This window comes from Suricata suricatta, chromosome 7, assembly GCF_006229205.1.
Source record: "Suricata suricatta isolate VVHF042 chromosome 7, meerkat_22Aug2017_6uvM2_HiC, whole genome shotgun sequence".
Classification (NCBI taxonomy): Eukaryota; Metazoa; Chordata; class Mammalia; order Carnivora; family Herpestidae; genus Suricata; species Suricata suricatta.
Window position 1 is genome coordinate 47566388 of NC_043706.1, and position 14966 is coordinate 47581353.

Below are 14966 nucleotides of genomic sequence, written 5' to 3' on the forward strand. Positions count from 1 at the left end.
TCCAATACTTTTCAAGTACTTTATGTACACATAGTGATTAGTCTGGCTGTATCCTCTTAGCCCAAAAGTCTGAACTCATTCCCTTAATTACCTCATCGCCCACTTCAAGAATTATCTTAAAACACCTGAGGCCTGAAATACCTTTTTATCATGTCCTTTAACATTTTCTGCCATTTATTCCCCTCCCTAAGTGCCTCACTTCCTTCAGAAAGTACTTTCTAACTCAGGTTCTCCTTATTGTCACAACATATTGTGTTGAGGAATGTTTTTGATCTATTTCTTATAAACATTAAGGTATTATGGTTTGATTTAAAAAACAATTTTAGGGCACTTGGGTGACTCAGTCAGTTTAGTTCATACTATATTGATTTATGCCTCAATACTTGCTGACCAGAGTTTCTCATTTGACTTGGTCAACTGCTTCAATCATTGGTCACCTTTCCTTATATGACAGTCTCATCGTGCTCTTGGGATGTGGAGTTCCTTCCAGGAAAGAACTTTTTGTGCCATCAGATTTGTCTCCATATTATGCCCAGTCCTATGCCAAGTACTGAGCTTGGTATCATCTCCATAATTACTGCTCCCACTAGGAGGAAAAGATGTAGTTTATTGAGATCAGCAAATAATGAAAGAATAAGAATAATAAATTGTCATGTAGAAGCGAACTTAAAAAAGGAAAAATAAGGCTTTGAATTTTTATCCCTTGGTAAAACCAACACCACTTCATACAAGAGGAATCAAACACTACAAGTCACCCATTTTCAACCCATTGAAGATATTGTTATCCTGTTTTTGAGAGACCGTCATCGGAAATCTGTTCCCTCTTGTTCTTCAAGTCTGCATCTATTCATAAAAGACTAACATGAGCATATCTTTCCTTTGCAGGCCCCAAAACATTTAAAAATCTCCCATGAATTATTTACATGGAAGCTCCAATCAGCAACATACCTGACAGACTCCCTAGCCAAAATGAAAGTGCACTGTGTAAAGGTGCCCAGGGAGGCTGGCCGCCTCCCACTGTGAGGTTATAGACAGAACTAAGTCAGCACACATTATATGTCAGCGCTGACATCAGAAAGAATCAGATGCTTTGATCTTGGACCTCCACAGGAAGCTTAGATCTCAGACAAATTAGATAAAAAATGAATTTATAGCAGATATGTGTCCTAAGGCATTCAGCTGAATGTTTGGGTTTTAGGGAAGGAAGAATAGTGAATATCAAAACATATGAATTGGCATGTCTCCTCTCCACCTCCACCTTATGGGTGAGTCTCCATTAAAATGGAAAGATAAGATTTCAAATTGCTCCTCCATGCCACTTAGAGTCCCATTGGTGGGTTTGACCAAGCTTCTGGAAAAATGGGATAAAATACAGGAACATATATCCCTTCTCTATGAAAAAGAAAACTCAGTAGTTTTGGACCCTTTCAGGTTCACCATAGTTAGCTATAACTTTTCCAGCTACTCGTAACCTCTTTTGTCTTCCAAAAGTTTCTGGGCAACAAATATACAGTGTTCCTGTGATTGTTTTAAATCTGTGTAGGTACTACTCACTGGCTTCTTTTGCAAGGGGAACATTGACAATGAATCTCTCCTCACTCTCCTACTACCCTCACTGCTCATTTTCCCAGCCCAGTCTCCATGTCTTGCATTTTGTTTTAGATGACCAGGATTCAGCATAGAAGGATGAATATAACCACATGGATCTTGGAGCCTAAATAAGGGTTGAGGCAGAGAGATAGACAACTTATAAAGCAACATAAAGAATGTACTCCACCTTGGTTTCTAATTTGTCCATCAGGGCAACAGTTCTGCCCACATATTGAAGAAGGCATATGCAATAACTCAGATTCATTAATCTAGATTATTTGTTGCTTTTTAAATTTCTTTATGTTTTTTTTATACTTTTGAGAGACAGAGAGAGACAGCACGAGCAGAGGAGGGTCAGAGAGAGAGAGGGAGATATAGAATCTAAAGCAGGCTCCAGGCTCTGAGCAAGCATTCAGCACAGAGTCCAACACGGGGCTCGAACCCATGAACAGTGAGATCATGACCTGAGCCGAAGTCGGATGCTTAACGGACTGAGCCACCCAGCCACCCCCAGATTATTTGTTTCTTTAAGAAAAAAACCATATTTTAATAAGAAATGTACTGTAAATTTGAAGGTATGGAAATTTTAAAAAGATGAGAGGAAAAATGCTTTTAATCCCATATTATACCATGAGTATTTTTAAAAAATATTCTAGCAATGAATATGTTTTAGTAAACCTGATGTAACTCATTAATCTGCATGGAATTTACTTTGGTATATTTTTTGAAAAGTGAATCTAGATTAACAAATGTTCTAGGGGCACCTGGGTGGCTCAGTCGGTTGAGTGTCCGACTTCGGCTCAGGTCATGATCTCACAGTTTATGGGTTCAAGCCCCGCATCAGGCTCTGTGCTGGCAGCTCAGAGCCTGGAGCCTGCTTCCGATTCTGTGTGTCCCTCTCTCTACCCCTCCCCTGCTCATGATCTGTCTCTCAAAAATAAATAATGTTTTAAAAAATTTAAAAAAAATGTTCTAAATAGTCAAATTTACTAACCCTATTTATAGACTAACACTTGTTTTCCTTGATTTTATTATCTCCTTTATCATATATTACATTTATATATCTAATATCTATATCTATATCTAATTGAAGTTATTTGCGCTAATATCTCCATATATTCTGGTGTTGGTATTATACTGTCTTAAAAATAGTAACATAAATAATATTTCTTCATTCTCATTGCCATAAGATTAATTTGTTATTAAAAAATTGGCTTTGGGAGTACCTGGGTAGCTTAGTTGGCTAAGTGTCAGACTCTTGGTTTTGGCACGTCATGATCTCACAGCTTTGTGGGTCCGAGCCCAATATCAGGCTCTTCGCTGACAATATGGAGCCTGCTTGGGATTCTCTCTTTCTGCCCCTCCCCTACTCAAACCATTTCTGTCTTTCTGAAAATAAATAAACTTTTAAAAAAAGTAGAAATTGGCTTTTTATCATTGTTCTGTATTTTCTGAAGAACTTTAGAATCATCTTATGATGTTCTACTCTGTATAAAATGATGGCAGCTGCATTAAACCAAATTTAATTTAGGAATTACTGATTTATTTGCAATATTAGTCAGTCTAATTAGAAACATGGTGCAATTCCCTATGTAGTCAAGTCTGCTCTTTAAACTATGCAATAGAATATAGTTCTTTTATATATACCTCTTGTTAAGATGGTCTCCCAAGACAGCATATTCTTTAGTCACTATTATATAATATTATTTTTGCATCAACCAACATAATTTTTGAGTAAACTACTCAAGTTGTTTATATATTATAGCATTTAAGGGGTGAATCTTTTATTATTAAACAATTATGTCATCTTCAATCATATATTTTCTGTAATATTCTCTTAATTTTGTTCTTATATCTGTGTTTCCTAGCATTCTAAAATATATGTTATAATGTTGTGGTAATGAGTTCTTGTTTTATCTTCATGTGAGTAGTACCTCTTCTAATAGTCCCTTGTTAGACATGATATTCGATCTTGGTTACAAAGAACATTGAAGCTCTCCATCTTATTTAGCTGAAAGGCTCTTATCCTTGGTATTTTAAAAAATACTCCCATTTTTAAAAGTGTTCAAAAGGAATTAAGTACTAGATTTAAATTAGGAGATGTTCCTGGAGATGTTCCTCTCTTTTTAATTATATGACATGGGCATGCTATTTATTAATAATTTATAAATATAGTTTTACTTTCCAGGGAACTTGGGACAATTTGTAGTCCTGAGCTTTTTTGGTCTTCCATGCTTTTGGACATCTTGAGGCCATCTCTCACTTTCCTCTCCGTGTCATTCTTACAGATCTGTACTTACAAAGGTAAATTGACAGTCCTTTATTTTATTTAATTTTTATAAAATGCACCATATATAGTCAATAGGACCCTAAAGTGGTAGACCTAAATCCCTGCAGTTAATGGTTATAGTCACACATCCATAATATCTTGCCATTTTTATATCAATTTTCAATTCCCAGCAGTGGGAACATAGATTTCACACACACATGTGGCCAAAGACCACTGATTCTCCAGAGAAGGCAGCATTGGGGTTTGCAGCAGCGGTGGTAACACACAGACAGAGGCAAGAGCAAGGAAAGTAAGGTAGCACTAGAAAGCATTCTGCCTGGAAGTAAGTAGTTACATTTTGCCCATTGGTAGGACGAGTCATGGTCCGGTTGTTAATTTTGTGAACCTAAATAAACTTTATGCATCTCTTTTAGAAAAGATAAGGGGCTTTCTTTTTTTTTTTTTTAACAGCAGTTGGAAAAACTGCTGGAATCAGGTTCTCTAGAAAGGGAGAAGGGCAGGAAGGGATCTCATTTCATCTTTGCCTTCATCATTCATTCAATAACAATAGTTATAAGTGGTGTAATACCCTAACACCCTATGGTAACAGTGCTGCTGGAATTAGAAAAGATATAGAATTTATTTGCAAAGATCTAAACACCTGTGACTATATTACATATAAAAGGTGTTAAGTGAACAAGAGGGAAGAGTTATAAAAGTTGAAACAAGGGGATTATTTCTTCTAGGAAAGAAAGAAAAATAGAGAGGGAGAATGGAAGGAGGGAGGGAGGGAAGAAGGAAGGAAGGAGGAAAGAAAGGGAGAGACAAAGAAAAAAGAGAAGAGAAGAGAAAAAAGAAAGAAAAGAAAAAAGGGAAGGAAGGAAAGAGAGAGAGAAACAATTGGTCTGGTATTGAAAGGCGTGGAGACTGTAGGTGTGTGGATACATTGGAGAAGGTCATTTTGAAGCTGGGAGAACTAAGTTGTGTGTGGGAGGGAAAAGAAGGACTGGAGGAGTGGACATCTATCACAGGTGTATTAACTAGGACTGAACTGAAAATACATCTGTGAAACAGTAGGGGAGAGTAGAAACCAAAGACGTCGTAGTGGTATTGGTCACACTTGGTAAGCAAGGGCACAGGGGGGTATGGGGAACACCAGGAGGTAGAGAGAGCTCTGAGGTGTCTCACCTGGAGATCTACTAGGGGAGCAAGGTAACCGCTGAGAAGGAATGATACAAAATGGACCTTCAACAGAGCAAAGCTAGACTCCCTCCCTGGCATTTCTGTAAACCTGAATGTGTGCAAACTGGACAACCAGGCCCTTAGCAAATGGGATTTGAAACAGTGTGATATGATTTAGGAGCTTGAGGGACTAAACATGTAACATAAGATAATGAAATTTTTTTCTCTCTTGGGGCTTTCTCTCTCATCCTTACATCATCAAATACATATTGTATACTTTAATTGCTTTACACTTAACTGTTTATTGCCTAGAATTGTTCTTTCATTTTCCCCAAAATATTATTTTTGTGTCCCAACCAAACTGCCAACTCATAAATGGTACCAGATATCACTTCTTTGCAACTAACTATACAGAGAAGATTTCATAAAGTACTAAACAAATATTTACAAATAAATAATTTAATATTTATTGGGAGACATAATCTAACTACATTTATTAAGCCACTCCAGCATCTCTCACCGACATATTACAAAGACAAATAATAGCTTTTTCCAGGGTTTCTCAACCTTGGTATTATTGACATCTTGAGCCAAATAATCTTTATTGTAGGGTGGTCCTGTGCATGGTAAAATGTTTGCAGTATCCCTAATCTCTTCTCACCAGATGCCAGTAGTATCTCCCTCTCCCTGTGACAACTGTGACAACAGTGCAAATGTCCTTTGGAGGTAGGATGACCAACTGTCCCAATTTGTCTGTGACTGAGGAAGTTCTTGAGACACAAGGCTTTGATTTTTAAAACTGGGAAAGTTCTGGGAAAATCAGGATAAGGTGCCCACTCTATTTGGGGGGCCAAAATTAGCCTCTCAAGAACCACTGGTCTATGGGAACAAAGAGCCATCTATGTATAATCAATTCTTAAGACAAACAAACAAACAAAAACAAGTACTACCATCGAGGCACACATTTAATGTTCTTAGAACCCAAAGAAGAAAGTACTCATTTTCATTGAAGTAGGAGGCACTGGGAAAGACTTTATGAAAAAAATAAAATAAAAACATTTTCAGCTAGTGCTAGAAAGCTTTGGGAGGTTTTAACAGGTGAAGGTAAGCAATCCAATTGGGAGAAAGTGTGCTGGCAAATGGGTGGTAAAGTGTTAGACAAATCTGACAGTGAGTGAACTAGTGTAGCGAGTGTGTGCAGTGGGCAGGAAGGTGAATTGCAAAGTAAGGTTACAAAGATAGGAAGGAGTCAGGCCTTGGAAAGCTTTGAGTCTTAAAGAACAAGAAGAACCAACAACAAATAACACATATATATTACATACAATATGCCAGTAATTGCTCTGCACACGTTAGTGATACTGACTCACTCAATCAGCACCACAACCAAAAGTGTGAGCAGTATTATCGCAACTTCCTCAGTGAGGGAGCTGATGGGCATAGAGAGAATAGTTGACTTCCTTGAGGCCACAAACCAAGTCAACAGGAGAGTCAGGTTGAAGCTCAGTCTGACTGACTCCTGGCTTTCATTCTCTGAACTGTCACATTCGCCTGCCTCTCCAGCTAACTGGGAACTCATTAGAACTGACTAGCAGAGTGACAAGAATTTTAAAAGCTAGCTCAGATGGCTCTATATGTCTGGCTGGTAGTAGTGAAATATGAGGGATAGATGCACCACTCCCTTCTCCCCCAGTGTAACTCTCCAACACCCCTATTATATCCATACAATTTTCGGTAAGAGCCATAACATGATGAGTTTACAGTCTCAATTTACTGGATGGTGGAAATACTCAGTTCCACCAGCTGAATAATTTTAGTGCTGTAGTAGTGCTTAGTAAGTGCAGCGTGCTTATGAGAGACACAGCCAATCCCTTTATTCACAAAGGCCAAAAGTTTAGAAAGAGAGAGAAAAGGGAAACTTAAATGCCATGGAAATACTGAAATAAAACCAAACTTCTTTAAAGCTAGCAACAATTAGTTGTTTTGTTGCTGGTAATAATTTCTGAAGAAAATAGGAGATGCCTCATTACTTGCCTTGGAATTGATGCTCTTCAGATTTGGACAAAGCTGAGGAAATAAGGAAACAAATCTGCTATGATCCCTAGGGGAAGATTTGGAGAAAGCATTTTTCTATTTTTAACCTGGATGTCCTAATAAAATGGCCTTTGATACTCTCATCTCTTCAATCTAAACTTTTCCGCAGGAACCCTGTCCTTTATCTCATTCCCGATAATTTATTAATAAGCCACCAGATAAAAAATGTTCCTTAATAAAACACCCAGGTATTGTGGACTGCCTAATGTAGTTAATTTAAGTAGGGTAACTGAGATTCATGTAGATACCCATATTAGATTAGGGGGAGATTAGCATCACTCTTGTTGTTTGCTTAAGAATGTGGCTAAATATGTTGTTCTTCACAGTGCCAAGTTCAGATGAGCATTTTCAAACACTTATCCAGAATTTGTATGCAATAATATGGACCGGATGTTTCTAGAAACCAAACTTAAAGTGGTCTTAGATGGAATCTAGAGAGAATCCCTGTCCTATTCTCTCTGTCTTCTTTCTTTGCACACCTACCCACTCCAAAGCTACTTCTACCTTCTGGCATAGGTCCAGGCAGAAGTATGACTGGCTAATTTCTAAACCAATAATTTCATTTCCTCCATGAGAAAAAATACCAACAGGTAAACAAACTGATATTTACACACACACACACGCCAGAGTTCACTGAACTAGTTAGAGGTAGAATAACATTTAACTACTACATTTTAGTTAACATGGTACTCAGAACCATCAACATTCATATTTCTTTTTCAAGCAGAATATAACATGACAATTGACTCTTCCTTAGAATAAATAGAAATATTATTCTCTTTAGAGTGTATGCTCCAAAATGTTTCAAATCCATGGAAATTATATGAATATTTTTCATCCACCATGTCCATATTTGGCAAATCCATCTTGTGCTCTACCCACTATCCTCCTGTTTTCTGAGTCTTCGAAGGACAAAGGCAAAGCATTGGTCTGAAGTAAATGCTTACCCGTCCTTTGCTTGGCACCAATTCCAATGGCAATTTAGAAATATAAGAAGCAAAATCATCCAGCATAATGTACAATGTAAGCAAATAATGCATCTTTTTAAACGTATAACTAAACAACAAAGCAGAGCTACACAGAGATGACTCATTTCTTAAGGGTTGCATATTCAATCTAATTTGCGTAGTTGGTATTTGGCAACGCCACTGTCTTTTCCCCCAAATTCAATAATGTTGCCAGATTGGCATCTTTGCAATAGCTAAGGGAAAGATTATATGCCTATACTTTGGTTTTCCCTTTCTCAATTCAAATGTTAAATCAATTATCATCTACTAAAATATATATATATAAATGTCAACTTGAATAATTGGTTAATAGCTGAGTGAATCAGCTGGACTTATGTACTCCTATGCTGGAGTGTAATTTCCGTGAGAAGAAGTAATGAAGACTAAAGAAGGGGCTAACAACTAAATTCATCCAGAAACTGATAACCATGGGGAGAGAGAGGCCCCAGCTCATCCACAATGGATCTCTCTCATGGAAATCATCCCCACGGTCCAAGCTTACCTTCTCCCATCATGGCATCTTCCTTTTTAGGCTCTACTTGTGATCCTTGGTGTTTGGATGAGATATGGCTATGATTCTTTTGATCATTAGTCTGGAATTCAGAAATATCTTCACATTTTGTTTCTAGATTAATGAAAAAAAGTGAATGTTTGTTTTTTAGATAAAATAACATTTTTTTATTTGCAAATGGGCCCTAATTGTTAAAGTGTTTCTCTTGTATGCCCTCATGATTCTGATATACACATGCAATAGAATTTATATGATGTATTTAGAGCTTAAGAAATAATGAAATATGATCCCATATACTCACCAGCAACTTTAAGGTTGGTTCAGTAGCCATATACATGTTGAAATAAATTTTGACACATTAGGTTAAGAGGATACTAGAAAATTACAAATATAAGTAATTTGTGGTTCATGTGATAGTTTTACTGGACAGAGCTGGTGTGGAACGTTACAATACTCTTTTTAACCTTTTATTTTGAAATAATGATAGATTCACAAGAAATATACAGGGAGGGCTCATGCACCCTCATCCAGTCTCCACTGTTAAAAACCCAAATAATTAGAGTATGATATCAAAACCAGGAAATTGACATTGGTACAACCCATAGAGCTCACGAAGATGTGTGCTTTTGACTGACGACTTCGACTATTTTTTTTAAATGTTTTATTAATTTTTAAGAGAGAGAGAGAGGGAGACACAGAATCCCAAGCAGACTCTAGGGTCTGAGCTGTCAGCACACAGCCTGACACGGGGCTTGAACACAGGAACCATGAGATCATGACCTGAGCCGAAGTCAACTGACTGAGCCACCCAGGTGCCTCAAAGACTTCTACTTTTGACTGATGAGATGCTTATATTCTATTTATTTATTTATTAACTATATCAAAAATATATTTACATTGCTCGTGACAGGAATTATTCTGAGCATTAGAAAGACAGTGAGTGAGAAACACCTGGTCCCTGATCTTATGCAGCTTTTATTCGTTTGAATGGCTGAGGATAAACAAATAAATTTGTAATGTAATGTCCGATGATGCCAGGCCATGGCATATGATAATTTTTCTCAAGGAAAAGCACTTTTGTGATTGAGGTTAGCTGAAATAGCTGTTTTTTTTTTTTCATGCAACACCATTTTTACACTAAAGTAACTTGGAAGAATGAAAGATTCTGGCTATTTATACTGGGGTATCTGGCAGACTTTTTTTTTAAGTGAATGCAGTGAGCCAAAACCTCTATGAAGCAATTGATAATACTTGTTGCCAGTGATAAAATTCGAGCTTTGATGGGAGATTTAGAATTTTGGACAACTTCTATCAACTACAGGTTTTGCAGATTTCTAATTCTTAAAGTTTAATGTTGATATTAACAAATGAAGTTTTTAAAAAGTTACAGAATGAAATGTCAGCATTTGGAAGATATTTGTAACTCAGTAAAACAATATTTTCCAAATAGCTAAAGAATAATATTTCAAAATCATGCATGAATAAATCTCCACTCAATCGACATGGTAGATTAGTGGATTTTCATGTAACAGGCTACAAGAGTACATTGAGATGTACCTTTATGTAACTATCTCTTGGCCGGTTTGGGTGTACTATAAAATAAGATTATCCTTAATTGTCTGTGAAGGTCATTAAAATACTCTTCCCCTTCTGCTATGTATCTTTGTGAGGCTGGATTTTCTTCATTACTTCAGCCAAAACAATACACTGCAGCAAATGTAATACAGAAACTGCTAAGAGAATCCAGCTGTGTTTCTTTTTTCTAATCTTTATTTTTTTAATATTTATTTATTTTTGAGAAACAGAGACAAGAGCATGAGCAGGGGAGGGGCAGAGAGGGAGACACAGAATTCCAATGAGGCTTGAGGCTCTGAGCTGTCAGCAGAGAACCTGAGGGGGGGGCTTGAACTCATGAACTGTGAGATCATGACCTGAACTGAAATTAAAAGTCAGACACTTAACCGACTGACCCACCCAAGTGCCCCCAAAACATTATTTTTTAATTTTAAAAAATTATTAATGATATTAACATATAATATGTGTATTATTTTGAAATAAATAAATTTTACATTTTTTCTTTTAACTTCTAATTTGGAAATATTAATAGATGAACATACATTGACAAAAGCTCTTTGGAGTTTTCAGTAATTACTGAAAGTGTAACAAGGTCCCTAGATCAAAATTTTGTAATCTGTTGACAGTGACTGTACAGCTGAATCAGAGAATTGTATCCCATGAGGAAGATGGGGAATGACACTTTTTATTCTAAAGTAATGGATGACATAAGGAAGATGTAAAGAAGAAAATACAATTTACTCATGTGGAACTGATTATGTACATTTACCCTCCCCCATGCCCATTGCGGATTACTATACATTTTTTTCATAAAGAGCAAAAAAGAGGACACTGAGGTAATGACATGTTAGTAATTATAGGAAAAACTTCCTCTATAGCTGAGGAACAAAAGGGAAGAGATGGGGTGAGCAGAGCAGAGCTTCATGGGAGGTCCCAGTGGGCTTAGCTCTCTCTCTATATATATATTTCTCATATATATATGATGAGAATTAAATAGCCTACTTTGCAGAATTGAATGCATTAAAAATTATGAAAGGTCTCAAACCTTGAAACCAGAAAGCAACACACACACACACTCATGCACGCACGTACACACTCCTTTGGGTTTTAAAACAAAGACCAAAACTTGCACTCAGCAAATCACAGGGGACAGGATAAAATCCCATTCTTCTTGAGAAAGACAAGGTACCCTGGAGTTTCCTTGCAGTTTGCCCAGCCCCACCATGAGAGGGACAGAGGGAGGGATATCATCAGGCTGATGCTTGGTTCAAAATATAGGGTACATCCTCTGGAGCCTCCCTTCCCTGGCATCTCTCAGAAATTCAAGCACTGTAAATCTTCTAGCAGTGTCACCATACTTCTTTCTCTTTCCTTGCTTTATTTTGATTTTCTCTGTTTTCCTCACTTCTTTTTACTCACTCTTGCTTATCACTTTGGTTTCCTAGCACCTCCTAATATCACAAGTCCACTCATTTAGTGGGGGGAGTAGGGGACCTGCCAGTACCTGGTCTGCCCCTGCCCTGGTCTACTCTTAAGAGCAGAGTAGAAAGATAGAAGCCTCTTTTACAGAACTTCTTTCCTTTAGTTATTCTCTATGCCTCCAGCCTACACAGAAAGGATCTGATTCTGGAAAAATGTCCAAGAATGTAATTTCCACACTACTAGAGGAAAAAAACCAAAAACACCAAGCATTCTCTTCCCTTTCTTGAATGAGAAGAGAACATTTCCAGCTGATTCTTGAACTTACTTTTTGGAGAATTACCTGAGCAGGGGAATGTAAGTTTGAAAGAGTGGGGTCTGGAGGCAAACTGGCTGGCTTCTTCCTGATTGTGTGACCTTGGGCAAGTTAGTTAGCAGTTGTGTGTTTTGTGCTCCATCTCCATAACACAGACATAGTGTTTAGTAGCTACTTCACAGGGACACTGTGAAGATTAAATAAATTCATATATATAAAGTACTTAGAACCTGGCACATAGTGAATATAAAATAAATATGAGCTTTCACTATTATTGCTATTATTATTTAAGATTAGGCCATCTTTGGCTCTTCTATATGAGTTGGATAATTTGGTTCCATGTGGTTTAATATGTTGCAGTTTCATAAAAATTTCTCTTTGGGGGAAGAAAAAGAAATGTTAATATAGTATACATGATGACATTCCTCCCTCCTCCCCCGCCTATATTTTCATGCAAAAAAAATCTACATACTTCTGCTTTTGTTTTTTTTAAACCAACAGCACACCAGACAGCATAGAGCCAGCCATGAGGTCAAGGAGCAGAGGGATGCAGCCAAGATGATGGTTGGCTTCTCTGATCTAGTTGCAGGTAAGACAGCAAATGACTTTGATCGAGCTGTAAAATTGGCCCCTGTTAAAAAAAAAATCCCAGTAATAATATATTAATCAGATATAAGATGCCGATAAAAATACTGTAGAAAAGATATGTTAACAATACCTGCCACTTAGTAGGTTCAATAAGTATGTATTGAATTAAGTAATTAAATGAGCCAATAAAAATCCAAAATTTGCATTTCTAAAGAACTACAAGAATCCAGTTCCAACAATAACATACAATTGTTCTTTCCAATTCTGTCCATCACCGATGGGGCATTCTTCCAATTCTCCCCTTTTATTCTCAGACTTACCTTTTCCCCCAATGCAAAATTTCAATTTCACTCTTATGTTCCACTAATTAGAACAGAAATGCTCTCAACTCTAGAATGTGTGAAACTACTAGCTCTGACATATGTATCCTATTTAAAAAATAGCATGTAACACATCAAAAGAGGGTAAGAGGGCCTCCTACCACAGAACCAAGAGAATTTCTAATTTCCATGAGAATTTTGTTATCTGGAAAACTGGGAGTAGGCCAGTGGCAAATAGATAGAGCCAGTTTAGTTATGAAAATGGGGAAAAATGGACAATTTCCCTTAGAGATAGCATCTTTTTAAGAATTCATCTCAAATCCTTTAATAGACTGAAAAATTTGGTTCTTACTCCATTATTATTTTTGAAATAATTTTGAAAAAAGCTTTAAAAGTTCTAAAAAATTCAAAGCTGGGGTACCTGAATGGCTCAGTCAGTTAAGCATTCAACTCTTGGTTTCAGCTCAGGTCATGATCTCATGGTTTGTGGGTTTGAGCCCCACATTGAGCTCTGCATGGACAGTGCTGAGCCTGCTTGGGATTCTCTCTCTGCCTCTCCCCTGCTCACACATGTGTGCACTTTCTCTCAAAATAAAGAAATAAACTTAATAAAAAAGAAATAAAAACTTACCTATACACACAAAATTTTGTATATAAATGTTTATAGCATCTCTATTCATAATCACCCAACCCAAGAAACAACCCCAATGTTTTCAACACAAAAATGAATAAACCAACTATGGTTTATCCAGACAATGAAATACTACTCAGCCAAAAAAAGAGGGGAGAAAAAAGAAAAAGAAACAAAAATAGGAAAGGAGAGCATCAGAGAGGAAGTAATAAGGGCAAGCAGGCAGACAATAGAAAGAAAGAAAGAGGAAGGAAGGATGGAAGGAAGGAAGAGGGAAAGGGAAGGGAGGAAGGAAGAGGGAGAGAATGGAAGGAAGGAAAGGAAGAAAAAGAAAGAGGGAGAAAGAAAGGGGCTTTTAATAAGAAAGTAACAAGTAGTATGAATATCATCAAAGACATTACACTGAGTGAGAGAGGTCTATCTCCAGAGGATACATACTTATGATTCCATTTAAATGACATTGTAGAAAAGATCACATTATAGAGATAAAGAACAGATAAGTAGTTGTTAGAGATTAGTGGTAGTGGGAAAGGAGACCATGAGGACTAAGGAATAAAATAAGGGAGATTTTTTGGAAATGTTCCTTTTTAAAAACTTTATCTATTTTTGAGAGGGAGAGAATGAGCGAGTTTGCATGAGTGGGGAGGAGCAGAAAGAGAGGGAGAGAGAGAATCCCGAGCAGACTGGTGGTGCCAGCACAGAGTCTGATGCAGGACCCAGTCTCACCAAAATGAGATAACAACCTGAGTCTAGATCAAGAGTTCGTCACTTAACGAACTGAGCCAGCCAGGTACCCCACTTTTTGCAAATGTTCTCTATCTTGATTGTGCTGGGGGTTACATGAATCTATTAATGTATTTGAATCCATAAAAACATATATAAAGACTATATATTAATTTTCAAATACAAAAATGTTTAATTTTGCCTATAGTTTTGAGAGTGATAGATATGTTCATTATCTTAAATGTGAGAATGTTTTCATGGGAGTATTATATTCATCAAAATCTATTGAACTTTATGTTTTAAATTTTATGGTTTCTCATATGTCAATTATACCTCAATATAAAAATGAAAAGTTAAAAAAAAACTTGCCTATGGATATAAGTGAGTTCTAACAAATGATTTTTAAGTAGCACATTTAAAACAAACCAACCAATACCAAACTTCTGCTTTCATCTAAATAACACAGGCAAAAATGAGTTTTTATTTTCCTACTCTAGGTAACATTGTGTTTTCCTTTGTTGTGCTTTCCTTGGGCTGAATATGATCATTTGATTGAAAGTCACAGTCAGGTTTTCAGTCTCATGACTCCTGGCTGACTGGTCCCAAAGCTACCATAACCAAATTAGCTAGAAATAGTTCTCTTGTGTGTACCTCTTATACTTGAGACATACTTGGCTTGTTTGTTATTAATTAGTTGCTTTTTATGAGCATCTGAATAAGATAAATCTAGCCCCAAGATGGGGG

The 14966-nt window shown here is 36.8% G+C and overlaps 1 protein-coding gene across 1 annotated transcript in view; it reads right to left on the reverse strand.

Moving 5' to 3' along the window:
- The window catches only part of PKHD1 (PKHD1 ciliary IPT domain containing fibrocystin/polyductin), a 466767-nt gene that overhangs the window by 4797 nt on the left and 447004 nt on the right, over positions 1 to 14966 (reverse strand). The window contains exons 64-65 of the mRNA XM_029945445.1: positions 12433 to 12591; positions 8642 to 8764 (exon numbers count right to left, since the gene is read on the reverse strand). Coding sequence (XP_029801305.1) covers positions 8642 to 8764; positions 12433 to 12591 — 282 coding nt within the window. The remainder of the gene's footprint in view (positions 1 to 8641; positions 8765 to 12432; positions 12592 to 14966) is intronic.